This window comes from Lytechinus pictus, chromosome 5 (genome assembly GCF_037042905.1).
Source record: "Lytechinus pictus isolate F3 Inbred chromosome 5, Lp3.0, whole genome shotgun sequence".
In the NCBI taxonomy this organism is placed as follows: domain Eukaryota; kingdom Metazoa; phylum Echinodermata; class Echinoidea; order Temnopleuroida; family Toxopneustidae; genus Lytechinus; species Lytechinus pictus.
The window spans coordinates 24,162,746-24,190,488 of record NC_087249.1 but is presented as its reverse complement, the minus strand read 5'-3'; the positions used below and the strand labels follow the sequence as shown (position 1 = coordinate 24,190,488).

The 27,743-nt window shown below is 33.4% G+C and overlaps 1 protein-coding gene across 3 annotated transcripts; it reads right to left on the bottom strand.

The window, feature by feature from the left end:
• Positions 1–9: 9 nt before the first annotated feature.
• On the bottom strand, positions 10–26,604 carry LOC129262241 (serine incorporator 5-like). Of its 3 annotated transcripts, none has more exons than XM_064100068.1 (13): positions 26,440–26,590; positions 23,574–23,732; positions 20,475–20,653; positions 18,449–18,625; positions 17,562–17,602; positions 16,506–16,682; positions 14,040–14,135; positions 13,462–13,636; positions 10,362–10,404; positions 7,155–7,218; positions 5,857–5,983; positions 4,693–4,839; positions 10–3,824 (listed from the first exon to the last, which is right to left on the bottom strand). In XM_064100068.1, the coding sequence occupies exons 1-13, from the start codon at positions 26,476–26,478 to the stop codon at positions 3,773–3,775; spliced, it is 1,476 nt and encodes a 491-aa protein (XP_063956138.1). In that variant the 5' UTR covers positions 26,479–26,590; the 3' UTR covers positions 10–3,772. The 3 variants fall into 3 exon arrangements, with proteins under 3 accessions (XP_063956138.1, XP_063956139.1, XP_063956140.1); XM_064100069.1 differs by having other exon boundaries at positions 342–3,824; positions 4,643–4,839; positions 26,440–26,604; XM_064100070.1 differs by lacking the exons at positions 10–3,824; positions 4,693–4,839; positions 5,857–5,983; positions 7,155–7,218; positions 10,362–10,404 and adding an exon at positions 10,934–11,200.
• Positions 26,605–27,743: the final 1,139 nt, after the last annotated feature.

The window sequence follows — 27,743 nt, the reverse complement described above, 5'->3', positions numbered from 1 at the left end:
ACATAAGACTTCAATAATCTTTGATTTAATGTGCATGATTGACATCAGACAAGTTAGAAAGCTATGAAGTTCTAACAGTAGTAACATGTTGTTATCACCATACCTTAGTTATACTCATAATAATATGTTGCTTTAATATTGAAGACGTTTTTTTCAAGCTTTCACTATTCTGTTTTTCTTATCCCCCCCCACCCCACCCTTTTGCACGGATTCTTTTTTCAGACAAGATACATTACATATGATTTTTTTGTTTGCATACAATAATCACTCTGCATTGGATAAAAAGAAATTTCACACAGACATATATAATAACATACAATGTATAATAAAATACAATAATGTCTAGTACAATGAGTACATATTTCAATTTTTTATACCAGTAGTAACGCAATATTTGCACAATTTATTTTGATTTTCTAATGTCCTATTAAATGTAGAACATATTATGAGAAGCCACAGATAGAGGGGGAAGATAATGCATACTTGGAGTATTAAAGTGAAAAAAAGGGAGAACTTAATGAGAGAGATATTGGGAGTGTAGAAGAAAGAGAGGATAAAATAAACAGAGAAAGAGACAGAGATATAGTAAGGAAAATACTGATAGAAAGACCCCCCCCCCCAAAAAAAAAAAAAGAGAAAGAGAGAGAGAGAGAAAGAGAAGGGTAAGGGTAGGGGGTTGGGAAGGAAGGGGATGACAGACTGAGAAAGAGTAAGGAAAAAAAAAGGAAAACTCCTATCTTTACTAAGCGATAATAAAACTTTACAATGCCCTTGAAAAGACCCTGCTCATTTCATTTTACCCTTTCTCTTCCAAAAACATCTTGAAATTTTTTCAAAATTCCATACCATTTTATTTTGGAAATTCATTACTTTATGCAGCAGAGAGAGGTCTTTGAACAAAAACTAACTCTATTAATAAACCTGTGTCATTTTTGCAGAATGTACAATACCTAGAAGTTCAAAGACAACTGCATTTCACAGCTTCACAATGCATGAGGAAATAATACAAAACATAGCTCACATATAAGAAATGTACAGCAGAACCATATCTCAATACATCTACACGTACCCATACAATGAGTCACTATATACTAGTATACGCTTGGCGATAAATAGGAATACAACAGCTTCACAAAGTAATAAACGTAACTTCAGCTTTGGTACATACATGTATGACAACAATCTAGCATCTACTTTCTAATTTAGTGTAATACTTTTCCATTATATTGTTATTACATGAATACAAGGTTAATTATACAATTAGTGATATTAAAATTACTTGGTATACACAACACTAAAAAGACAATGTTATTAAACAAAAGTAGCTATCGTGAAATATGAAGAAAGATGGGGTCTGTGAGAAACTGAATTACATTCCTATTCATCCACATTTTAATCTTATCAAATTCACTTTTAGTTGCTTTCTCAAGTTCCTCAATGTTTCACTGACACTGCAATTTTTCTTAAATTGTTGGCCATTTCTAATCCACTGCATAAAATAAAAACCAAACTATTATTCAGCCAAGCAATTTGCTTCCATTTCAGTTAGGACAATTTAGTGTAAGGACAAAAAATAGCAAGCCTTGCATTTACTTTACAAGCAGGAAATACACGTAAGCATTGAGGAAAATTATTAACGTCCAACAAGTACACCAAATATATATATGTGTGTTTTAGTCCTGTTAGCCTTGATATAATTATAACATTTAGATCTGGAATAAAAGGAAAATCACAAGTGAAAGACTAATGTATTTGAGGTATGATCCATGATTCTAAAATAGAAAATATGAAAATATGAGGAGAAAATATGAAGTTACACCAGAGTCAATAAAAGAAACATGATCCTCAAGATCTTCCCTTTAAATGGGTTGGAAGTGAAGAGAAACCTATCAAAAATATGAGGTATTAACATTTATGTCGTAGAAAATGACATAGCATCTTGTATTTTCAATTTCATTGTGAACATAGTATTCAACAAATACGGTAATATATCAATGTCTGATAATTCATTTAAATACAATTTTCATTAAGAGGCTAAGATTACAGTGAAATAAATACAGAAAAGTTGCATGCATATAATTATTTTGATCTTAATCACACACATGATTCATAAGAATTAAAATTTCATACATTAAACCAAGGCAAGTTTTGAGTCCTCATACATGTGGTTGGTACACTCAATCTCAATGAAAATATTCATATCGATAAAAAATAAATGATAACCATTGATTCCATAAAAATGATTAAAATGTGTAATTAAGGCAGCATCTGTTCACAAAGACTTCAATGGCATTAGAAGAATTAAGTACATTACATGGCATACATGTAGGTAGACATTAAGTACAATTACTTATTAATAGAGTAACAGTACTAAACAATACGTCATAAATCACATTTTAAATAGTTCTGATATTCAAGTACAATAGCACCCATAGTACAAGTAAAAAACAAGGACTGTTCATAGAGAAGATATGTATTGTTCCACTATGATCTCAATTCACCTTGTAGAGCATAACCCAGCGGGCAAGATTCTTTGTAACAGGACAAATTGGATATCCGGGCTTCAAACTTAATAATTTGACTCATTTGAAAAGAGAGACTCTCCTTTGACCCCATTTAAAACATGAAGTCAAAAGCGAGATGCACATTATTTCACGGTTGAGACCTTTTTATTTCTTACTACTGAGAATTTGAACAGATTTTGCACAGAATGCACATCTCATGCTCGAGTGAACCTTAAACTTCTAACACTTCTCTATCTTGAATATTGTCTACACTGAGTCAAATATTATAAGAGTATGACCTAATATTTCTTTTGAAAAGTTTTTTAATTTCTAAGCTAAGGATCTGAAAACCTTAACATTTGAGCTGGCATTCGCATCGTACATTACTACATTACAATACCTTTCTGAAATGTGAAAAAATCCACCAAAAGGGCGAAAAAAAATATTGAAACAAGGTGGAGAATACATAATTTAAAATAATGAATTAACAAAAGTGATAACATATTCTGATCACTAAAAGAAAAACGCAAAAACTTTCATTCTAGTCTTAATCCTTAATAATGAAATATATTTCCCAGTAAAATTAAGTGTAGAAACATATTCGCAAGTATCATATCAAGAAATGAATGTGATGCAAGAATCAATGAAATCATCTTGACGTTAATTTGACATGTCTTAGATTGTACATGATGAAGTTAACGGTATGAGAAATTACCTTAATACCTCATATGATCAATCACGGATTTATCATTAAATACTCACATCCCAAAATTCGGAAATTTCTTGTAACACAAAGGTTAGCGATTAATCATACGCTTGATTTTTACAAATAATGGTACATTGTAGTCAAAGCAATCAACAATAACAAATATGCTAGATGATTGCTAGACTTTGTTCTGCGGGGCCGAGGACCTGACATCACATATTTGCAATCAACTGCATAATGGCCAATCAAAACCATTGCTGTGTGTGTATTTTTTTTTTCAAAAGAAAGAGCACTACCCGATTCAAATAATTTTTTCCACTCAAATATGAAATTGATGATCATCACAAGCCTATTAAGTTACTGAGACAAGAAGACACTTTCATCAATTTTTTTTTTTTAATATTTGTTTTCTCTATTACTACTGAAATACTTCCATTTATGAAAGTTCAACCACGTTTATCCAGAACAAACATTTATTTTTGGGGACTCTGGTGACAAACTTCTCTAGTGGTGTACCATGCAGAGGTCATTGCCTAAGTTCTGGTAAGAGGCTGTACAGAAATCACAATGGTGTACCCCTCTGACGATCTCTTCTCCTTCGTCTTCTTGATCTCCTAGAAACAACAACAAAATTAAAATATGTTATTATGTAAATATTTTTACAAGAGTTATTTCAAATGCAGAACCAGGTTCAAGTAAGTTTCTTGATTTCTCAGAACTCGATTCCCCGAAGAAATATAAATGAAAATAAAATAGAAAAAGAGATTTTTTAAAATTTGTCCTCGCTAGGTCTCTGCGCCTCTCTCTCTCTTAAAATTTGGCCATTTAAACATTCCCACATTATAATGCAAAAAATAAGAACACAGAACAATTCCCTAATATTGGTTCACGGATCCAACATAGTCTTATCTGTGTAAAAATCTCATGCAATACTAAGAACCACCAATAGATAGATATGCAATAGATGAATATCCCTTTACTTTAAAGAAAACTTCTACCCAAGACTTGGATAAGGTCAAGTAAAAAATGAAAGGTAAATGTTATTGACAAAGATAAAAAGTGAATGTTATTTATATGTTAGCCAACTTAAAGCCACAGTTTAAACAAGAATCACTTATACTAAATATATAGCATTAATTGAATATTTAATTTGTATGACAGAATATAGATTTTCTTGATTGCATATGATTTGAATTAAGATGAACTTGAAAAATGAAGGCAAACTACTTGTACATGACAAAAATAGAAGAAAAAAAATGATGGTAAAAACTAGTTGTTAATGTAACAATTACCAATGTAATGAATGTAAAGATAATGGTATTTAAGAGATCAGTATGATTTTGTCTACCTTAACTGCATACCAAGACTAAAGAACATTTAGAAGATGGGTACAATTAATGGATGAATGAAAGTGATTAGTGTATCTACTCACATGGGAGAAGTACATGAACAATGTAGTGCATGCTTATTACTCTAAACTACCTATTAGACTGTTGATCAGGATCAGTCCGACACATGATGAAGATGATCTTGAGGCCATACAGGAGGGCGCACATCCAGGCGGAAACCAGACGTACCCAGAACGGCGGCCATGTTCGGTGAAGGTTCTCCAATGTGGCACTCTCTGGACTATTAAAGAACAAATAACCCACAAAATATGAACAAAATGATAGTGGGTAGGTTGCTAAATATGTTAATATTGGTATTCAAAGCAATTGAACACTAAGCTTGACATAAACATACAAACATTTAACTTTAAGTTCCTAACTTACTAGCGACTTAACGAACGGCTGGTGACCAACTCGTAGGAAGAAATCACTTAACACTTACGGAAATCTGATGTGTATCTTTTACCACAAGAAAGGATCAGCAGTCGTTCATAAAGTCGCTCATAATTTATGAAGAGCTTTATGAAACACCTACCTGGTTTTTTGAATGCTTACATATTGAAACTAAGTCACATGTTCCTGCCTCTCAGGCTCTCACACAAGCATGTTTTTTTTCTAGGCAACACTTCTGTTCTATTTTCTTTTAGTTAACTTAGCCAAAGTCACTTCTGTTTATCTCAGTCCTTATGTATCCTTCTTTTATTTAAAGTATCATTATGGTCGATACTGCACACTCTGTGATAGAATTGATACTGTAATACCATGTTATTTTGTTTTTATTTCGTAAAGGAAAATGAATAAAAATATCAAATTTCAATCTCAACTTTAATGCATCAAAGTAAAATCAAAGTTTAAGAACATGCTTTTAATTAATTTTTGCTTAAACATTCAGCGATCTACTGGATAGCAACTATGTGGCAAAATATCTATTTACAGGACTTATTAACCCTTTCCACGCGTACTTCGCACCAATGCACACTCGGTGCCGTGCGAACTTCGCATTTCACACTCAACAAACAATGCATTGTTTCCCTCCCTGAAAATAATTCAGTACAGATGGGTTCATGGTCCAGCGCACAAAGAGTTAATATACCTAACAACAAATAGATTCTCAATATTAAAAAAAAATCTAAAAACTTGCCACGTTTGTAGAGCAATCTATGAAACCATATATATGAACAAGAAAAATGTGCAAGATGAAATAATAATAAATAATTCCCTCAATTATTTGATTCTTTTTGTCAACTGAAGAACTCACCTATACCAGTTAGTGAATGTCATCATAGTATAGAGTGATGCCAAAAGGAATGTGATGTGGAAGAAAGAGTAATTGTAAATGGTTTTCTCCTCTTCGTTAGCAATTACACCCCAACCGCGACGGTGACCTGAAAAAAAATAATGCAACATTGTTTTTAAAGGTCAAGCCCACCCAAAAAAAATTTTGATTTGATTCGATAGAGAAAAATGAAACAAACATAACGCTGCAAAATTCATCGAAATCGGATGTAAAATAAGAAAGTTATGACATTTTAAAAATTCGCTTATTTTTACAAAACAAGTTCAATGCACAACTCAGCGATATGCACATGAGAGAGTCGATGATGTCCATCACTCACTATTTCTTTTGTTTTTTATTGTTTTAATAATAACAACAATATTTCAGTTTTTACAGATTTGACAATAAGGACCAACTTAACTTAACCATAAACTGTTAAATAATGGTAATTCCACATGTTCAGGGAGAAATAAAACTTTGTTTCACTTGACAAGGAGGCGAAAATTATAATATTTCATATTTCATATAATAAAATACAAAAGAAATAGTGAGTGGGTGACGTCATCAGTCTGCCAATTTGCATACCGACCAGGATGTGCATATAACTGTTTTGTGAAATTATGCGAAACTTTAAAATGTCATAACTTTCTTATTTTACATCCGATTTTGATGAAATTTTCAGTGTTTGGCTTGTTGGATTTTTCTCCTTTTTTCAAATCAACTTTTTGTTGGGGTGGACTTGTCCTTTAAGTGACTGAATTACGTTGCAGAGGTAATATAATTGAACAGTTAATGGTAAATATGTTTTAGTCAGATGAAGGTATTGTATTGGCAAATTGCAAAGAGCCTGAATTCATTTCCTTACAAACAAACAAACAACTCAACATGGTAGAAACACTAATGGAAGATAATGAGCATCTTTGATCATTTCAGAATTAGAATAGAGAGAAATTTCTCGACTTATTCTCTACCATACATGAAGATTAGAGAATTATTGTCATATTTGTCAGTTGTTCATACATGTAAGTAAATCCACAGCCAATTCATTTATATACAAAAAGCTGCATACTGATCACCTCACTGAATTAAATTAAAAACTAAAGAAGAGTATGGGACGTTGTGAGATGTGATCTACATGTAGTGTTTTGGTAACTTGTGCAATGCTTTAGCAACTAGGTTTGAGTATCTCTGAATAGCCAATCTGAAAGTCAGTTAATACATGATCTCATGTTTTGACAATTAACCAATCAGAATGACTGTTATATCATCATTTCACTTACCATCGATTTCATCTTCATGGATTTCATTATGACAGCAGCACCAAAAGTTTTTGTTGGCATTGCCCTTCAAGAAATACAAATGGAAAATATTTATTACACATATATGTACATGCAGATCTTTTTTTCAATTCCTCCCTTAAAAGATTGGATTTCTTTTAATGATACAGTCTGCATTTTTAGTAATTTTTTTTCATAACTAGACAAGCTAAAAAACTTTGACCTAAGTCACATCCACTACATCTTGTGGATTTTATTTGTTTTTCCAATCATCTTCTTTGAAGGCATATTCAGAAATTGAATGATTTGAAAGGAGAAAACACCAACTGGCTCAGACTTTTGCTACCATATGGTATATAATTCTTAGTGTTATAATTATCTATGTACAACCTATAAATTTAATATAGTCCCCCATCAGGTAAAAAAAAGTTTAAATAAAGAAAAGGCAAAAATAAAACAAATATTAAACTAATTTCTCTAAAGTAACTATTCAACCAAGAATTAGCAATCGTGAGACTCGATGACTTAAAAGTGGTCATTGGAAATAATGACAATGCAAATAAGAATTAGTATGTGCTATAAGATATTGGACTTGCAAAAATGATTGGAAATCCACTCTTATTTTATACATTGTGAAAATCCACACAATTTACGAGTGTTAAAAGCACTACACACATAATACATCATACAAAGTTTTGCACCGTTTTGAATCTGATTTTAATGCAGCTGAATCCAAAGAGAGATCCTTTGCAATGGACTTCTATACTAATTTTTTTTCTCTATTAACATGAAAAGAACGTGCAAATTCACAATATGTATTTCCACCCTCCCATAACAGCAGTTCCCATTTATGAACTCAACAGGTCAAAAACCCATTTGATTGTCAAATCAACTTGCGACTTTATCATTATTCGTTTCCTGTTCGACTAGATAAAAAGGTGTAGAATTCAATCAATATGAGAGTCAATAAAAATATTGAAAAAAATTGATATGAGAGCATAGTATAAATGACCACTATTGATTTTTTGTTTACATCATGCCTCCCTTAAAACTCTATAAATTTAGAAACATTAATCACTGCAAGACATAAAAAAGAGAGAGAAAAGAATTAATGATGCAGTCACATAGATTAATGAGATACAACCACACACTGCACGGTATCCATGTTGCCATGATGTGAAGCTCATGCAACTGATACAACATGACCATGATTGAAACTTATAAAAAGACTTTATTTTACCCTAATCAGGTAGCTAGGGGGGGGGGTGAATTCCCACTCTTCCGAGTCCTCAGTCACAATTGGCAACACCATTGCCTGAGAATACCAATAATCCATATTTACCTTTATTTTGAATAATTTAATTTCATGTATTAGGTAATAAATTGATTATGCCTAATTTATGTGTAAACAGACATAATGCTATTCTAAATGTGCTTATTTGATGATGTAAATACTCTCTGTAAGTTCTTTACAGGTGACCTTGAAAATAAAGGTGGTTATCAAATTTAATACTCAATCCTGAATATGTCCCTGCCCCCCCCCCCCCTTGCTAAAACAAATTAAAACTAGCCCAAGCTAGGTAGGGTACCTCTAGGGCATCACATAGATGTACCGTATGACTGAAATTTTTGAAGAAACAGCATTTTGCATATTTACGTATAATGCAAACATACATTATCATCCTTTTATTTGCAGTAATGTAAAGTTGTAGCTAATCACATGATTGCTATGACTTCATTACAAATCTGAATTAAACTTGCATTCACTAATTAAAACTTTCAAGAGGAATAAAATTGCCATAACTTTTCAATTAAGTATGCATGACAATTCAGAAATCTGTAGGGTAGTTCATTCCATGTTTTAATTTTCTCATCAACTGTTACAACACTTGAGTCTGAATTCCTGAATGTATGAAGGTCTAAAGCAATAGCGTAATGAAAAAAATAAAAATAAAAAATAGAGGGGGCAGGGCATGGCGTACAGGGCAGAATCTCTACCAAGTTGTTTTGAGTGGTTTGACCAAATTAGTCACCAATATTATTTTGGTGATACAGTAAGTGGCATCAAATTAAAATTGACTGTCAATGAAATAAAAAAATAATCACTCATTTATGAATTTTAGCTGAAAACATATTTTGTATCAACTTCGTACATGATATCACATTTTTTAAGCACTTTTGGGTCTGACATCCACTTACATGTACATACTTTTCTTAAATTTCGGATCCGCCTACCCAGGTATTGCAAACTTAGTCTCAAAAGTTGTGCTAGACTTGTAAGTAAAAAGGCAGCGAGTGGCATGGTAAAAAAAATTGCATGGCAGATTTATTGCGAAAAATGTTGAAGAGGGGGGGGGGGTCTTTATGGCCCCCTGGGAGTATTAGGGTTAAGAGTAGATCTTGTACATTTTATCCACATCAAAACTCTAAAGTCTAAATACAACTTCTGAAATTGTGATATAGTATGTATATCAATAGATGATCACAAAATAAATAGATCATGCAATACACATAGACCTACTGTGCTCACAATCAGATCAGAAAGAATGCACAACAGACTGAACTTAAGGTCAAGTCCTCCCCAGAAAAATGATGATTTGAATAAATAGAGAAATATCCAACAAGCAAAACGCTAAAAATTTCATCAAAATCGGATGTGAAATAAGCAAGTGATGACATTTTAAAGTTTCGCTTATTTTTCACAAAACAGTTATATGCACATCTCAGTGACATGCAAATGAGACAGTCGATGATGTCCATCACTTACTATTTCTTTTGTTTTTTATTGTTTGAATTATACAATATTTCATTTTTTACAGATTTGACAATAAGGACCAACTTGACTGAACCATATAGTATTAAAACAATGCTAATTCCACATGTTCAGGGAGGAATTAATCTTTGTTTCACTTGACAATGAGGAGAAAGTTTGAATATTTCATATTTCATATAATGAAATACAAAAGAAATAGTGAGTGGATGACGTCATCAGTCTCCTCATTTGCATACCGACCAGGATGTACAAATAACTGTTTTGTGAAATTAACTTAAGCAAAACTTTAAAATGTCATAACTTTCTTGTTTTACATCCGATTTTGATGAAACTTTCAGTGTTATGCTTGTTGGATTTTTCTCTATTTATTCAAATCAACTAATGGTTGGGGTGGACTTGTCCATTAGAATCACACAGTTCATAAACCCAACACTCACTTCTTCCTCAGGACTAGGTGCAGTAGATGTTGAAGACATTACGCTGCAAATCATGATGATCAAAACATGCATGGAAGCAAAAGCAAAGAATAGGAGAAAGCATGCAGAAAATAAAGGGGGGAAAAAATCAATTAAAATTTCCAGTAACAAATCATGAATGAACGAACTGAACTGCATGTATATACATGAGGCATATACAAATATTACACTCATCCTCACAGTGCACAATTAATTTCCAGCTTGTCAGAAGTAATACTATTTTTTTGGAATGGAATGTCTGTCCCATCTCTAACAGGTGTACATGAACAATGAACAAATAAGAATTGCTTTTGTAATAAGGAAAGGAAAACAAATTATACTGATCATTACATATCAAAATGAAATAAAAATAAATCATATATTATAGTATAATAAAAAAGAAACTAGTCTATAATCCAATTCTAGTACATGTACATGTACCTCAGTCTGATGTTCCACCAATTAATGAAAATGATAGACCTGATAATAATTTGCAGGCAAAAATCCCTGGTTTATAGAAACACATTAGAGCAGTCTGAAATTCCAGGGGCTGTATTTTAGCTTCTACTGTAGTTGAAACAGCAAATCAGAACTTGTGCTAAACTTGTTTTAAGTCTAAATTGTTGATTAAAGTGTCAATTAGAGTCTGTGCCTGCAGACTATGTGATCCTAGAAATAATAAAGCCATTGTCATGCAGATTGAAGGATGAGTGCACAATGGTAAATAGATCTCTATGTTGATGAGAATAACACATGTACATGTAGGAGACCTCATGTTTACCTGTGTTTGAAGAGGTCTAGGTGTATCGGTCATCATATAGCTGGAAGAACATGCAATCCAATTCATTATTCTCAATAAATATTTCGAATCTTGTATGAAATAGTCAACTATTTTTTTTTTTACCAATACACTTTAAAAGCCATGAATAATAATAAACAAGGGTCCGCAATATAAATTTACATTTTCCATATTGATCTAGAACAAATACAAGCATAGCTTTAAAGGAAGTGATACAGAAAGTTCCTGTACATGAATTTTATCCAGAGATGACAAGTTTATCAACAGCTTGGAAGAGGGGGGGGGGGGGGAGGGGGTGAAACCGTGGAAGGTACATGTACAGTCATTCGGGCAGCAGAGTAGAAATAGAGGCAATTCCCCCCCTGCCCCTTGTGGTAAAAACGTGAAAGGTAGCAGATACAAATTGTGCAATTCATGTTTGTAATAGTGTGATAATATCTGCATTTTTGTTTTTGCTGTGGGGGGAAGGGGTTGAGCTTTTTTTCTTATTTTGGGTGCTTTTGCAATTGGCATGAGAAATCAACTGATCAGTGATGGGTTGGGTTAGCATGAGATAAAGCACTGTGGTATTAAACTTACATGTATAAAACAGATAATCATCTACCAATTCTTAAATACATATGTACATGTAGTACTAGAGGAATACTGTATGTACTACCATAATTTTATTTGATTCGATCACCTTTAAATAAATCTCCAGCTGAATATATCTACACAAAATTACTCTCATAGTCAACATAGTTGACATAACACTTAAACATGTAAATGAGCTACATGATCATGTAAATTACTATCTTAGTATCATCCATTATCCCAGGATAGCATGAAAATAATCTTGGTCCTGGGGCTCGTAACACAAAGCTTAACAATCCTCGTAGAACATTTAAAAAAAAAAAGTTTATTGCATTGCCTAAAACATACAATTGATCGCAAAAATCAAGCATACGATCAATCATTAACCTTTGTGTTACGGGACCCTGGTAATGTTAATAATAACACAGTTCTTGTATAGCGCATATCACATTATGTCATAACGTCCCTATGCACTTCCAAAGGACTTAGATATTATGTTAAAGTAGGCGATTGATTGTAGAGCTGATTTTTATGATTGATTACGATACACTAATCAGTATCTGTGCAATTAATCATACCATCAGCTGTTCCATTAATCACATTGCTTTGTGTTGCAGGGATCAAATCTCACTTGACAATATTGATTAAAAGATGACAAGTACTTCCTGATATCCAGCTATTGAAAGCAAAGGTGTCAATATGAGATCGTAGTTTTGTACACTATGCAATATACATGTACACACTGTACATGAACACTGGATGTAAACACACAGAATGTACTATTACTATTGGTATTTATGACTTTGAAGAAAAACTATCCAGGATTCAACGAGCCTTATAATCACTTTAAGAAAACAAAGCAAATAAAATGCCTTGAATTAATTTCTTATGTATACTAGTTTTACAAGGTTTCAATGGCACTTTGATGATATGTAATGGAGATAATAGAAACAAATTCTTTGTGGTTTCGGTAGAACAATACCTTAAGAGATGATAAAGCTCATTGCAGTAACCATCAATGTTCATTGAGAGTTCAACGGTCCTATCATTAATCAAGACCATCAGTAAAGTAGGTATAACTCAATAATTCTTTTTTTTTTTAAACAGGATTCATTTATACATATGAGTGCACATTTCTCATCCAGAGTACAAATACCGAATACTCTTAATCTTTTTCATTTTCTTCTTCTTTTTTTTTTTAAATAAGATTTTGTTATCAACCCCCCCCCCCCCCACTTCATTTTCTGATTCCCTACAACCACCTTCTGCTCCATTCTTCCTCTTTTTCTTCTTTCCCTCATATATTAATTTCATCTCTATAGAGCGTAGTGATTTCACAGTACACCATATATTCTGTAGTGGGCATATGTTGGTCTTGAAAAGGATCACCCAAACTTGACGTTTCAATAAGTGTGTTCTTGTCGTCTTCTGAGCGCTTGTCGAAACATCTAGATTGGGTGGTCTTCTTCAGGACCAACATATGCCCACTAAAGAATACATGGTGTACTGTGAAACCGCTACACTCTTCTTCCTCGCCATGGACACCTTCAGAAGTTACTTCATCGTTAAAATCTTATTATGTCAGTGGAAATCAATTGCCTATCTAACTATCTTTATTTATGACTTCATATCATTTTCATATCTTACTTCCTGTATCCCAATGTCATATTCCACATATTAAGATATTACTATTAGAGATCTCTGGCTTACCAAGCATACAACACCATGCCGAGGAGAAGAATAGTTGCTATAGCTCCACTCAGTAGCTCTCCATACGAAGTATCAACAAAGATAGCTGATGCAAAACTATTTGGAGAGCATAATACCAATGTTGTATTGTAGATTGGTGTGTTGGTTGTTCCATTGAAGCCAATTTGTGTTACATCTAAAAAGAAAGTTATTGTTTGTATTACTTATCTTAATGAGGATATGCAGTTCAATTTTTAGCGTATCTCATCAAATTATGTCAGCACTATCTTATATTTTTTACCTAAATTAGTACTGATGATTTCTTGAGAGCAGTAGATTCATTGCCCATTTCATTTGTAGATGAAAAGTGAGTAAGTGCCATTAATAAAAAATGCAACAAAATTCAAGATGAAAATTGTTCTAAATCTAGGATGATAACAGAATTGAAATGTGTTAAGATTTATCACTTATTCCTACACCAAATAAATCATCATGCTGGATAATGTATAATCATGCAAACTCATAAAAAGGTAAAATGCAAACAAAAATTGATTAGGCATGAAAAATAATAATAACAAAAAAAACACTGAATAACTTACTTTCCATTGGTGGTTCAATGACAATTGCTGAGAATGTTAGGTACATGACATAAGCTGAGACTATGGACGCTTGTAGTAGGCTGGCCCTTGGATGATCTAGTGATAATAATAAAACATATAGTACATGTATGTATTACACAAATAAATCAAAAACTAAACAAATTATCTAACAGTAATTGACTTGTTGAATGGATGAGTAAACTTGACTTGAATGCATGTAAGTGAAATTATTAGTTGATTGTAAAAAAAAAAAAAAAAAACAATAACAAATGAAATACCCAAAGGTCAACATCCTCATCCGGGCTACTTCAATTTTTAAAAATAGGCTATCATTTCACTTCCTGTCTTTAAGCTTATGCGGTATTCATTCACAGGGCAAATAAGGTCCAGTAAACTTTTTATGTGTACATAAATGTAATTGGGAACAATAGACTCTCTTATAGAAACCAAGGGGGTCAATTTAAAAGGCTAAAGTGGAACTACATGCTGAAAATAAGGTTGTGAATACGCAGAGTTTAATTTAATTACACAAAAAACTGGACATGCTATAGTGAGATAGAAAATAATACTATGGTATTTTAAAGATTGCACAGTTTTAGTGAAATTTTGTTATGCATTTCCTTCTGAATTCCTTCTGCAATGGGTCAGCTCATGATGTCATCTCCTAAGCTTTTCTCTGTACTTTATCCTATGATTTGCAATTATTCAATTTTCTGCTCAAAGGACTTATGACCATCATTGCTACAACTTATTTTTAAAATATTCTGTCCTGTACACATGTATAAAAAAAATTGACTCAATAAGGTCACATTTTTTATCCTCTAGTGAAGACACATATATAGCAAGGCATAATCTGTTGAGTGTCCTTCTCTAAAACCGAACTGATTAGGAATCAAAATATCGTTATTTTTCAGAAAAGTAAAGAGTCGTTTATTAATAATTTTTTCAATAATTTTAGACATTGATGGTAGTAAAGATATGGGCCTGTAATTGCTGATTAAGGAGGAATCTTCTTTTTTATAAATTGGTATTACTTTTGCGAGTTTCAGGGAATCCGGGCATTTGCCTGTTGAAAGAGAGAGATTAAATATATTGGATAGTGAATGAGCAATGTAATTAATAATTTGTTTAAGCAAATAAACGCTAATTCCGTCATGCCCACAAGACTTGCTAGATTTCAGTTGTTGAACGATACTAATTATTTCAAGTTCATTAGTTGGTCTTAAAAAGAGTGAGTTTTCACATGCTGGAGATAGGAATTAAGTGAAATGTGAATCATCAACATGAATGTTTGAGGCCAGATTGGGACCTACATTAGTGAAATAATCAATAAATGCATTTGAAATTGTTTCTGGGTTAGTAATTTCTTGACCATCAACATTAAAACTATTTGCAATATCATGTTTTTTCTTTCCTAAGAGATCGTTGACAGTTTTCCATAAAATAGTAACATTATTTCCGTTTTCCTCTATATTTTTTAATAGTACAGTTTTTCGAGATAGACGAATAATGGATGTCAATTTATTTCTATATTTTTTATATTTGTCAAATTCTTCCTTACATTGAGTTTTTAGAGCTTTCTTATAGAGTTTATTCCGTGTTGATATTGATCGTTTGATGCCCTTTGTGATCCATGGCTGTTTATTATTTTTGAGGACCTTATCTTTTACAAGAAGTACGTTTTTGTTATAATAATGTAAGAGTTTTTGAAATGTCAGAATAAATTATGCCATTTATGAAGTTTTTGTTAGTTACATTGGAAATGATATTGTCAATGAGGGTTTTAGACGTACTTGATATTTGTGTCGGATTACTAATGTGCGGGTGGAAAGAGTATGAAAGCAATGAGCTAGTAAATTTTAGAGTGTAATTATTGTCAGTATTAAATAAGATTAATGTTATAATCTCCCATTATGTAAATGTCTTTATTTCCCGAGAAATAAAATTAAGACATTGATCGAGCTTATCTAAAAACAAATCAATGTTACCATTTGGGGGTCTGGTCACATTACCTACGATTATGTTTTTATTTTTACTGTTTAAAATTTCAATGAAAATAATATCCTCCATGCCTTGGATATGTATATCTGTCCTTACTTTAAAATTTATATCATTGCGCGTGTACAAGGCAACGCCACCCCCTTTACCATGCTCACGGTCAGAACGAATCATTTGATAATTATCAATGTTAAATAGAGGTGGTGAGTTTTTGTGCAGCCAAGTTTCTGATATACCGATAATAGAGAAGGGGTAATTGTTAATATCTTCTTATATACGCATGTATATTTTCAAGAGGGATCCATACTTTAAAACATTGCTTTCAGTGTACACCGCTCATTTCCATATGCTCCATTTTGTACTGCCTTTCTTTAAAATGCCAATCTATCAATACTTTGCATAGTGTTGAATGGAAATGAAATATAGAATTGGATTGAATTATAAGTGTTGTACTAATATTATACTTACTTCGTGGTACACATGGCAGGATGGTGAGAATGGTAATGATGGCACAGGCTGTGGCACTAAAACTGACATAGAGTGTGTTCCTGAGACATGTGATGAATGGCCTGCCATACATCTCAATGGTAAAAACAGTTATCAGGATGGATACAGCGTAGAAGATCAAGATGAAGAATATCAATCCTGAAAAGAGAACATTTGGAAAATATGATATTTTCTGTTCAATAACAATGTATGATTTGATGTAAAAAAAGAAAGAAAAAAAAAGCCAAATAAAGGTCAACAAGAAGAAATCAAATCTGCTGGCACTGACTAACTTCAATTAAAAATGAATCAAGTTTAAAGTCAAAGTTGAATAGTCACAATGAGCAAAGATTTCTGCGGAAAGTCTTTCATCAAAGGTGAGATGTTATTACATGTATGTCAATATATATGTAGTTCTTGATTTAAAAAGTTCTGATATGCACATACTGATTTAGCCAAACTTAATATAATTATAACTAGCTGAAAAGTTTGACTACATGTTTAAGTCCAAGGTACACACAATAATAATTATCCTTTTCTATAATACCTGAGATACATTACTGAAGAGTACTTTGGCAGGCTCTATTTTGCTCATTTTTATTGCTCAACCATTTTTACTGTGTGGTCCCAGTAAAAGGTAAATCTTTGTAGATCAAGCCAGCAGATTTTTGTCGCGAATGTGCTGTCAATGACCGAAATCTGGGGGGGGGGGGTGGGAGTATGGGTTAAAACACTCCCCCCACCCCAACTGTGAGATGTATCAAAATAACCAAATAGTTATGCTCTTCAAGGGTTAACCAGACTACTCTAAAACATAACCAGAACACCTACATGTAATCTCTACCTACAGTACATCATAACAAGATTTTATCACAGTTCAGTGGTTTGTCATCAGGATTTTTTACCCTGGCTTTGCACGAACATGTTCCAGTATAGTTACTACTGCTAATCTGATTTCTTTATATTTTCTGTTATTTTATGATGTCTGCAGGTTTTATTATAATGCACTACCTTAGAAAAATTGTAAGGTTGGCTTACCTATATACCAACACACTGATCCCCCTTCATACTTCCTTGACCTGTCAAACAAACAATGTAAGATTATCATGAATCAAAGGAAGTCAAATACTTCCACTCCTGTTATTAGCATATCACTTCCCCTCTAGAGCCTCATTCATACATTACATGTAATTTCAAAGTGGGTAAGAGAAATGATGTGAATTGAAACAAAATATACTGAAAACAAAGAGGACAGAGCATCAAGGCTGTGTTGCATACAAGTCACTATTATGGTACATGTAACTGTGCCATCCAATGGTATACAAATAACAAATATGCATGAGTGTGATAATAAGCCTACAATATTGCAGATATTCCATATTTCACTGAATAATAGTATATCAGTGTTTTGGGTTTTATTGTGCCACATCTGAACATAACTGTCAATTTATTTTGAGAGTCACAAGACATGAAAACAATCCTACACTCATCCACACTTCCTGGGAGTGAAAAAATCAAACATGTTACCCATGCTGGGATACCTCCATGTAACAGGGATTTTTCAGGTATCCAGTCATAATAGAATTGACTTCATGAATTAAGTTGTCAACGTTCAGCAATATTCCCTAATTTTGATTTGGCTAACGATAATGACTGGCATAAGGTACATGTTTACCCTTTTTGGATATGGTATTAATTGCTTTCACTTGATTATTTTCAGAGCCTACAGACAAAATCAGTATGGATCCACATTTCCAGGGTCAAAAGCAATACTAAAATGATCTTATCAAGGAAATGTATGCGGAATCGCCTTCAAAGCCTATTAACACCTCATAAAATTGACACTCTTTTAAGTGCCCCCATCTGACGTTTGTACAGTGGATGTCTGCACTAAACCCAAGGTCATTAAGACCCTTTGGACTCACCAACTGCGGTTCCAGGAGGAAGCAAAGTCTATGAGAAGCCATAGCTGCATGATGATGAACAGACAAGCACCTGAGAAGCCCACCACCAGTCCTGCTGTCAGAACCTCTGGAGGGGTGGGCACGAAGAATGCACCAACCCACAGTAATATCAACAAAATGAACTTAAAGAACCAGAAACTGTGTTTCGAAGGAGATGATAATAGAAAATTATTTTCAATAAAAATTGAGGCCAAAAGAGAAAAAATGTTACATAATTATATATACTGGGCTTATATAAACAGGAAACCACACTTCAATGTCTTTTACTTTAATAAAGTAATATGAACACAGTGACATCAGAAATCACATTCTTACAGTGCATCTGATAAGTATTTAAATGGTGCATGTACATTGATCACATTTCCACAACCGCCAATCTAAAACACCTTTGTTTTCAAAATATTGTGCAAGGATCACTTGCTTAACTTAATATGTCAGGGTTCCCAGCTTTTCAAGAAAACAAAATTCCCTGATTTTTCCCTGATGAAGTTTAAAAATTCTCTGATACTTTTTTAAACCCATTCCCAGTTCAGCATGTTTTCTAAGTTGTTGCAGTGAATTACAGGTATTTTCAGTATAAAAAACAATAATGTAAAACTAATTAGTACCACGGTCCGACGGACCATAACCAGTCATTCAATGGATTTTGTTTTGATAAGCAACAAAATATAACAGAGTCTGACTGACTACCCTGCTTTCGACTTTTGGGCTGATCAAAATTCCCTGATTTTTCCCTCATTTGTTGCATTTTCCCCTGATTTGAGTTTTTTAAAATCAAAATTCCCTGATTTTACTGTGACTGGAAAAAGTAAAATAATTTTCCCTAAATTCCCTGATGGGCTGGGAACCCTGTATATGCTCAGAAAAGTGGGCGAATTAGACAATGAAATATAAATGGAATAAGTATATTATGTAATCTTGCCACTTTTTCACATCTCATATCTGTTTTTATCATAGAGAGCACTCTGCTTCAATTTCAATTTTAATGTACACCTAACACTTTTTATCTAAGTGATGTTGAAAGAGCAAATTAACATTTTCATTCTACAAAGGCCCACTCATAATATGCCAATTCAATGTGCAGTGGTAGTAATTCACTAGCTATTTTGTAATACTTTTATTTTTATAGAACAATGCTGATTAGTGAAGCTTGGTCATGAACCCAACATGTACAGTACTTTGGGTATCCTTGGAATGCTAATGAGTCATACTTTAAAAGCAACATGTTACGTGATTATAAATTAGATAATTTTCTCATAAATAATCATCAAATGTGTCCTTTTTATTGATAAATCCAATATGTATGATTGATCTATAAAAGTATGTTTAATAACATCCTGCTAAACAAACTGGCGGCTTTAACAGATTTCAAAGTTTTACTTGAGACAGGGAAACTATAGTAACCAGGGTCAAAATGTAAATGATTTTAAAGAAGTAACCCCTCTGGCAAAGAAAAGACAACGGGTCTTTTCATATTAAAAGAGTAAATTTGCCATTATTGTAGCTTTAATGGGAGCCTTGATTGTAATTGGTTGCTAAGCCCTGATAGTATGGTAATTGCAAAAGTTAAAATAGTTGTAACTCACTATGAAACAGGCCTAAGATTAATGGTGTTCTTGGAAAAAAAATGTGAATATACACCCCACATGTTGTTGACACAGCATTGTAAACAACATTCAGGAAAGCTAGACATTTTAAATACTTTTGCAAGCCATGTTAAACAAACACATCTTCCTTAAATTTAAATTGAAAATGTATCTTTATATTGTTTAAAAATACATTATGACATCCATTTCCTTATTGTATTCTATGGCTGACCTGGAGAGAGAACACTTATAACTCTTATTTGATGAATTTAAACATTTGAAGAAAAAAAAATCCTTTCCGATAACTTTTAAAATTTAAAGCAGATATTAATCGTATTGCTAAAAAAAGACAAATTTGGTAGACTTGATTCATCACGAACAGTTGCAGTCGCATTATTTACCCATTGTGTATTTGTCCTCTGATGGACGAACTACTTCCGACACAAATGGTCAATACAGCTGAGACAAGGAAGAATGCTGCAAGGGAATAGTTGATACGGTATACTGCAACATATCCCATGAAACTGCTGCAGTTTGTCCCAGCGCCAACATTCTCACAGAAATCTACCAGCCATGGAGCCTGGAAGGAAAGGGGAAGGATGTCATTCGTGATCAATATTGCATTGATGATTCAGATTTTGTTCTTATATCTAGATATGGGTGAATTGTGTGCAATAACAACTTCTTTTTTTTAGCTCATCACTAAAAGTGACTACACCCACTCACTCAAAGACATGCACAAACACACAAAAAATGTCAAGAGACCATTGAATACATGTAGGTACTGTATTTCGAACATAAATTATGATTCAAATTAATGCATGATTTTGTAAATAACCTGGAAATATACATTGCTATCTATATTAATCATTTGAAACCATTTTTTTTGTTTTTGTCTCTTGAGTGTGTGTGTAAATATTATTCCGTAAAAACAGACTGGCTATGAACCATTACATTCTCATTGTTATTTCAGATCGATTTTTTCATAGGGATACAATACATTGCATTTTCCTCTTTCCAACATCAAGGAAAGACAAATTTGGGCCTAATTGGTCGTTTTGGGTGGTTGATGACATACAATGTATGTTAAAAGATGGTTTTAGATTGCAGACTATTGGCTAATACACTAATGATGGGATGACTGCAATTCTGTTTGCACATATTCCGACTATTTCATAATGTTCTCAACAATGTTTTTTGTCTGTTGCCTACTTTTCGACATTTCAGTATAATTGACACTCCCAAGCAAGTGTATTCATGCATTTCATGGCAATTTCACATGCAATAGGAAGGTGATGCAGACACCTTTGATCTCTTTCAGTAAAATCACTCCCCTGTTAACAATAATATCCAAAGTACATACGTACAGTACATGTACATGTATAGAGACCTTTAAATGACTTGTGGTCTGTATGCACATTTCCTGACTCAAATCAAAGGAGTTTGTTTATTCAAAGACAATAGCAAGTCAGAGAGTAACACATATTATACAGTGCGTATCAAAAAAAAGTTTACACTTAAAAAAATTATGTAAAATTATACATTTGTAATATCCTGAAGATTTTTCCACATTTTAACATTGGTACAGATCCATTTAAGCAAATGACGATATAACTGTAGAAAAATATTTCCGCTTTAGTGAGCACCACTTACTTTTGAAAAGTTAGTGAAAAATGATTTGCGCAGAACTTTGGAATATTTATGCGAATAAAAGTAGACCTTAATCATGAAGAATGTGTGGAATTTAGCTCTAGTAAAATTGATTTGAAGATATCTTTTACCTTTATAAACTTGTTTCCTTGCCCAAAACACTCTGAAGAGTGCATTGCGCCCCACCCCACTCCCCCACACACTGATGCCATCGTGACGATATTTGCTTTACACTGAGCTGTGATTTACAACGGCTAAGGCTTGATTTTCATTTTGTTAATCATTGTCAAGCTTGGGAAAAGTGTGGAGAAACAAGTATTAAATGAAAAATGAAATGTAAACCCACTTTAAATGATAAAAACTTAGTGAAAAAATGCTGGAGATGTCTGATATACACTTTTGTTCAGATTCAGTTATGTCCTCAGATCCAGCTGGCACAAAAAGGGTAAAGGTTGTGCTTACTAAGATTGTTCCAAAATGCTTGAATGTATCCATTTTATTTGAATTGACTAAAAGTGCAAAGGAAATGTATGAGAAATGTTTCGCAGGGTAAGTTTGATTTTGCCCTTTCCCCTTGACACAGCGTGAAAACGAGCATTTCTGTGCAAACAGATTTCTGCGAGCTTTACGAAAATAGACAGTGCTCACTCAAGTGTAACATTCTGTCAAAACTTTTACTTTCATTGGATAGATGAGACCCAAACAGATACATAGAGGAGAGGGAAAGAGAGATAGAGACAAATAACACAGACTGTAATGTTTGCTCCAAAGACTACATTTCATATTTCTTGTCATTTTTTCTCATTTGTAAAACATATATGCAGTCCTACATAGGTAGCTTTGGGAGTTCAGCTGGGGGTCTGTGATCCCCTTTTGACATATCAAGTCACTATTCCAAAACACAAAAATAACACATAAAATTCATATTTTTCTTTGAAGTCCTGCCCAAATTTTGATACCTTATTTGCAATGTATGGGATATTAAAGCAAAGAGATGTCCCATGACTTTTCTTGAGAAAATATCATGCCAAAATTGGCTTAGTTTTTAGACTTAAAGGGGTACTAGAGGCTGAAAATAATATGATTTGAACAGATAAAGAAAAATCAGACAAACAAAACAAAGAAAATTTGATCAAATTCGGACAAGGAATATATGGCATTTTAAAGATTTGCATTATTCCGGTGATACATTTCTAGGCATATATTCATGAATATTCAATGAGCAAACTGATGATACTAAATCCCCACTTCTTATTATGTATTTATTATTTGAAATTAGGTTTATTCAATTTTTTTTCTAATAACTAAAAATATTGAATTGACAGATGATTTTATAGTGCATTCAATTCATTGCTAAAACTTATTTCATAATAAGGGAGACATATCATTCACACAATCATGCATGAAAATAAAAAAATTATGATTTCATGTAATAACATTTAGAAAAAGGAAACTGGGGATGTGACATCCATCAAAAGCCCATCTAATGAATATTCATGAAGGCATGCATATAATTGTTTTCACAAAATATTTCTAAACTTTAAAATTCAATAAGTTTGTTATATTAGATTTTGATGAAATTTCCAGCATTATGCTCTGTGAATTTTACTTCATTTATTTAGATATTAATATTTCCAGTACGGAGTACCCCTTTAAAGTTTACAATATCAAGAGAAGATGAAATCCTTTTTATTTACATGTAAAATGGTTACTGAATGGTATGTAATGATTTTTATTGCCAAAAAACAAAAAACAATGAAAATAAAATTCAAATATAAAGGAAGTTTGTTTGATGGACAGTTTTAACTTGGGTTCTATGTTTAATAAGGGTAGTAAAAGTATGTAATTACCCGATGTAATGATTCTCCAATGGTTTCTGTAACCATGACTGCTGAAAGAATAGCTCCAATGAGATAATAGAATATATACATCAGCCTTGTGCTGGTAGATTCTTTGATAGGCGGCAGACATGGCGATGAACAAGATGAGTTCCCACAGCAACATGCTACCTGTTGTAATGAAATATCATTAAAAACAACTTTTTAACAATTATTACAAAACAAATCTTTACTTGTACTTGGCAAAAATTTATTTATTTCATATTATACATGTATGACTGATGATGAGGCCTGACCAATTTCTGGCACCCCTAAGCAATATTAGGTGAATCTCTCCTCCCACAGGAGTAAATCTCACTGTTCTAACAGGTGACATGCACATAAAATAAAGGAAAAGAAAACATTCCTTCACATTTCATATAAGAAAATATTCATCAAAGTAGCTATCACACTAATTAAGTTTATAGATCATACTATACTTGGTTTTATCAGTTATTGGTATGAAAGATCAATATGGTGCCCCTAAGACTGAGAATAATTTGGTGCCCCCATGTTAAACATCAATTTGACCCCCCCCCGGAAAAAAAGTTTAACATCAAATTTGCACTCCTTCAAAAAAGATACCCCATGCTGCTATTTTACTTCCATTTTATTCCTTCTTATTATTTCACAAATACTAAAATTTAATACGTGATTATAAATAATTAGGAAAATACTACTAACTATTTATAATCACATATCAAATTTTAGTGTTTGTGAAATCGTAATTTTTATCTATCCTAAATTGTTCTTCAAAACGGCATCGCTAATTGGATGTACATCATAACGAAGCGGTTCAAGGGTCAGGCTGTATTGTATTTGCTTTGTTGACAAACGGATCGAGGGATCTACAGGAGATCGGTCTGGTAAGAAACGTCTCATTTTTACCATTTATAGTGAAATAATTTTTATCCCTTGGCCTTTATATGCATTAGGCGCATGAAGGTTCATGGATGAATAAAATTCGACCCTACAAACCGATTTCACCCTCTAACTATATGGATTTCCTAGGGAAATCCATCTTTGTTTACATGTGTCTCTTATACATATATGGCCGGCGGTTCAAGACTCCATGATGAAGAAGTATTGGCCTATGTCAAATAATAAAAAAAACCATCATGGACTCACAAACCGATTTGACCCTCTAACTATGGATTTCCTAGGGAGATCCATCTTTGTTTTGGTCAGTCTCTTAATCTTATACATGTAGTTATACATACCGTATATACTATAGTATATGGCCGGCGGTTCAAGGCTCCATGTCTGAAGAAGTATACCGGTATGTCAAAATATTAAAAAAATATCAGACATGGAGTCCTCAAGGCTATGTTGGACCTAGCCAGGTCCAACAACGTCCCCAACGTTACGGACGCGAGCGTCGCGTAACGTTGGGGAAGTACAATAAGAAACAAGATGGCGGCGTAAACATCGGGCAAGTCTCTTCCGTCTTTTCACAACATTTTTTCATTTTTTTGATGAATTCTTGTTTAAAAATAACAACGAGAGCGTAGAAATGTCGGAAATGAAGTTTTATCCCATGTACATGATTTAGAGCTAGATCTTTTGAGTTTTAGAAGGAAAGTAGAAATCTCGGGGGCGAAAGTTTCAGGGTTTTTTGCGGTATGGCAGTGTATCCTATTGCCGGACACCTTTATTTCAGTGCTTTAAAAATGACAACTAGAGGAAATACAATCAAGAAAAATTCACACTTGCTATTCCAAATATTATGAAAATTATTAATATGATAAAATTATTTTATATTTACCAACCATTTTCTTTGCATCGCACTTGCCGCATACCCCTCCACGAAAAACAATTATTTTCGTGCGCGACAAAATACATCATGATTCCGGACGTGCGCCGGACGGGTAAAGATATCCTTGTTTATAATGATGTAAGAACACATTTTTGTGATTTTTTTCTTCTTCTATCATATCATGAGTAAATTCTAAGTATTATTTGCTTTTTTTATATCGAATCTGAGCAGATGTTGGTAACAAATTCGTGTTTGATAACTTATTTTATTTTGTCTTGTTAGCTGCATGTTCCATGGCACTTTCCAATAATAATATGCTCGCGTTCGTAATGCGACGCTCATCAAGTTCTATCGATGCGCTGCCGATCGACGGCTCTACTCACGGTAAACCTCGCGCACGGGTACCTTGAGAACTAACCGTCGACGATCACCCACAATACACCACACCTCATCATTCGATCGAAGGAGTGGACGAGATTGAAATTCGGCAAATCAGGCCCATATTTCCGTTAGAAAATATATCAATTGTTAAGTTAATACAAAACTATGTTATATGATATTTTAAGCATTTTCTGTCATTTTTAGAGATAATTAGGTAAAAGTTGGATTTTTCGCCTTGTTTTTGCAATCTTGTTATATGTATTGCTCTGTGAAATTGAATTGCGGAAGTCTTACGGTACGAATTTGTTTTAGAACGCAGTAATATGCGCGTCCGGAATCATAATAGTGTCCGGTAATACAATACGTGACTATACACGCAGTCGCAGATGAATAGGGAGGACTCCCTGGCTTCGTTTAGAGTAAGCCTACGTTAGTAAATGATTTTTACTCTCAAGAAGCCGCCTGGCTAGTTGGACCCCGAGTTGGAGTACGGGCCAGTCTTCTCTGTTAACCTAGCACCTAAAAAATAAATGATACCGGTACCAGTAGGCCCTACTTGATACCGGTCATCATGCCCGGGACCGGTATACCCGGTACTCGCCACTCTAGCTCGGTAGGCCTTAAAAAAAAAAACATAGCCAGGCCTACCCCAAAAGTCCAAATACCGTAAGTCGATGTCTATAATCTACAGATCAACATTACCTGGCTACTACAACAGTCTCGATGATTATTTCTGCCCATTTTCGTTCACATTTCTCAACCCTAGTGTAAGTTTTTTGTAACAATGCCAGAACGATGATCGACGGACAGACTCAGCTCCGGCACTGTAGCTTTTCATGCGCGAGCGAGCTCTCGCTGGTATACAGTACCAATGACAATGGAGCAATATATGGAGCTGAGCATGCATAATCAGCTGGAGAATGAAAACAATGCGTTAGTCTTGTACTCGCAGCCCCCTGTCATTGTCTAATAAACGGAAAACAGTAATACGCAAATTACAGATAGAAGGAAAAGTCTCTTTTGATCAAAAAGAAATTACTAAAGAGATACATAGATTCTATAGTGGATTATATTCTAAATCACTAGAAATTATTACTGATGGCTTTGATGATACTTTTTTTTAAAGATTTACCCAAATTAGAGCCAGCTTCAAAAGAAATTTGTGAAGGGACAATTACCACTTACTCAACGTGAATGTCTAGAAGCTGTTGAAACAAATGCAACTCAATAAAACACCTGGAAATGATGGGCTCAATGTTGAATTCTATTTAGTATTTTGGCAATTAGTTGGAGATGTTTTGGCTGATGCTTTGAATGAGGCTAAGTCTAAAGGAGAACTTTCATCATCTCAGAAGCAAGCTGTTATTATTATGTTTGCCAAAGAAGGGAAAGATCCCCTGTTAATAAAAAATTATAGACCAATTTCATTATTAAATGTCGATTACAAAATCTTAACTAAAGTATTATCAAATAGAATTAAACAGGTATTACATGAAATAATTTTTATCGACCAAGTTGGTTATATAAAGGATAGAAACATAGGAGATGCAATTAGATTGATTGACGATATGATTTACTATACACGGCAAAATAATTTAATGGCAATAGATTTTGAAAAAGCGTTTGATTCGGTCTCGCACATCTTTTTGCAAAACGTTTTACGTTCTTTTGGATTCGGGTCCTCATTTTGCAGCTGGATCAAAACATTATACAAAAATGCCTTGAGTTGCGTATTTAATGGGCGCGGTATATCGACAGGATACTTTAGTGTTGAAAGAGGTGTGAGACAGGGGGATCCCCGTCTCTCCTTATTTATTTATACTTTGTATCGAGGTCCTTGCTAATACCATTCGTAAAGATAAATCCATCCACGGAATCAGCTTTGGTAATGTAGTAGTCAAACAAGCGCTCTACGCGGATGATATGACATGCACTTTTTGTGAGGGACTCCCAATCTATTGATAGAATCGGAAAAATATTTGGAGATTTTGCTAAGATTTCAGGCT

Coding starts and splice junctions, on each gene's coding strand:
- LOC129262241 (XM_064100068.1), bottom strand. CDS start 26,478: ATGGGCAGAAATAATCATCGAGACTGTTGTAGTAGCCAG. Junction 23,733..26,439: donor GAGACTGTTGTAGTAGCCAG/GTAATGTTGATC, acceptor TCATTACAACAG/GTAGCATGTTGCTGTGGGAA. Junction 7,219..10,361: donor CACCTAGTCCTGAGGAAGAA/GTGAGTGTTGGG, acceptor TATTTCTTGAAG/GGCAATGCCAACAAAAACTT.